Here is a 2,341-nt window from a genome sequence, read left to right on the forward strand (position 1 = left end):
CTCGTATTATAGATAGCTTTCCGCGAATTTTAATATGTAAAAATATGACAAAAACTGTTTTTTTTTAGGCCTAAGGGACACACACGATAAAAAGATCTTGTTATTCTTATTTAGGGATACGATTTTAAATAAGCTTTTAGATGAAATGATTAAATACTGTTTCTGTATTGAATGTCGACTGTAAAGGGTTAAATGATAAATTTACTTTTTAAAATTTTTTTCGCTAGGTGCCAATATTTAAATCTTTTTTCATTTTTAAACTTTTTTAAGATCATTATTGTTATATATTAACTTTGTTATATAGAATTAATTCCGTTAAAAAAGTTATTTCTATAGAAAAAAGAAAAAAAATTAAAAACTTAATTTGAATAAAAAAAGGCCTAGATTTGGTAATTTCCAATCAAATCATTTCTTTCATAACACTCAATCATATCCCTGAATGTTCAAGTATCTATACTGATATATTTTATTTTTAAGAAGCTACGCTTTTTATTTATAAGTTGAAAATTGTTGACTAATAGTGAATTTTTATCCGTCTAATTGCAGCGGAAATTGAACCTATGCTGGATCATAAACTGAAAACCATGTATAGAGCTACGATTCTTCACACAAAAAGAAAGGAAAAATCTTAGAAGAGATTTCTGCTTGTAAATGAAATATGGATTATGGATATCATTTAGGCTTACAGCTCGAAACAATTAGACGAATTAGAGGCTGAATTTAAGAAGGACAAATATCTTTCTGTGGCCAAAAGGATTCACCTGTCCAAATCTTTACGATTAACAGAGGTAATATTAGAGAGGGAGGGGACATTGGACTGTAAATTTTACTGGTACCCAAAGTTTTATAACTACATTATATGTTATTTGTAGGGTCACTCAAAAACTTTGAGTACTTTAAATAGGTTTTGATTGGTTGCTTCCTAACGAGTAGTGTCCATACTTTTCAAATCTTATCAATCTATCGTCCATTGTCTTATCCCCTAAGATCCCTGGGTGTCTTGTGTTGTGTTCTAGGCAGAACTTTGAAATTTCTAAAGATCAACAATGTACTTTGTAAACAAACAAGGACAGCTTTCCGCAGATATCAAATAAAAAAATTCGAGAAAATTTAAATTTATGATTTTAAAATTCGTGGAAAATTGTCTGCTATACATTGTTTTTCAGTATAGCCGAGAATGAGTTCTAATCCAGTGGATATCAATCGGTTTCGAAGCCATAAATGAAAATCTTTTTTTCAGGTACAAATAAAAACTTGGTTTCAAAACAGAAGAACAAAATGGAAGAAACAAATAAATGCAAGGTAGATTTTAAAAAACATATTTTTGCCTAATTTTGATTCGAGCACTAAAAATCATCCTGCTCCGTGCTTAGATATATTTCCTGTAGTGATAGGGGGTAATCTATGTAGCGTATCAACAATCAGCATCGAAAAAATGAATTTCTAACATAGGATTATTCTTGTAATTTAAAATGTGTTTAAATAAATATATAAAATATACGTAAATATATTGACAGGGGAAAATTTGTTGGCAATTTAAGTTGCTAACATGGACCTTATTTCTTGGTCAGTTCATTTATCTTGTAGGAGGGGAGGGGTCATCGTTATTTTAGCCAGCTGCGGTGACGCAATATATCGATTGTGTTTGTTATGACACCCAATAGTTACTTCTTCTGAATGGTATGATCCTTGTTTTAAAATTCATATATTTTAATTTCAGGTTAAAAATGGAGGAGCGACGCCATTACTTGTACACCGCGGCATACAATCTAATCAATCAATCACAATTCTTGCATCCAATCAGAGGCGACTTTAGCAATCAAGTCAAACTATCTGGACCAATCAGAAGAGACTTTCCAAATAGAAAATTATCTCAGCCAATTAGAAATGAGTTAACAAACATTAGACAAGATTCTGAACCAATGAGAAGCAGTGTTACACATTTACCGCCACATTTAAGGATACCGCCATCTATCGAACAAAAAATAAACAATAATTCAATAAGATTATCAGGACCAAATACAAATCATCAGCAATTATTGCCTTTTAATGTTAAATCTTTTCTTTTAAATTGAATACTTTGTTTTCATGTTGTACATTTTTTATATCTACTAAATGTAATGGTGAAATAAATAATATTAAAGGAAGCCTGCAAGAAATAACACGCTTTAACTGCTGAAAGACTGCCACAAGAAGACCCAATACCCCAAATTTAAAGCCTTAAGCTTCAATAACAAAAAAGTTCGAGGCATTTCAAAATAGCATTTTATGTACAATGGAATTTTTGAAAGATTTCCAATGCTCATAAAAGAAAAAAACAATATTAAATTACGTCGCCTAG

General features: G+C 30.4%; 1 protein-coding gene across 1 annotated transcript; it reads left to right on the top strand.

The window, feature by feature from the left end:
• The first annotated feature begins 684 nt into the window (after positions 1 to 684).
• LOC145328424 (uncharacterized) lies at positions 685 to 2,075 on the top strand. The gene is made up of 3 exons (XM_080172101.1): positions 685 to 788; positions 1,241 to 1,302; positions 1,721 to 2,075. Exon 3 carries the CDS (start codon positions 1,728 to 1,730, stop codon positions 2,073 to 2,075), a length of 348 nt encoding a protein of 115 aa, XP_080028227.1. The 5' UTR covers positions 685 to 788; positions 1,241 to 1,302; positions 1,721 to 1,727.
• Positions 2,076 to 2,341: the final 266 nt, after the last annotated feature.

The sequence above is a fragment of the Acartia tonsa genome, chromosome 1 (assembly GCF_053477335.1).
Source record: "Acartia tonsa isolate MP-2025a chromosome 1, ASM5347733v1, whole genome shotgun sequence".
Taxonomy (NCBI): domain Eukaryota; kingdom Metazoa; phylum Arthropoda; class Copepoda; order Calanoida; family Acartiidae; genus Acartia; species Acartia tonsa.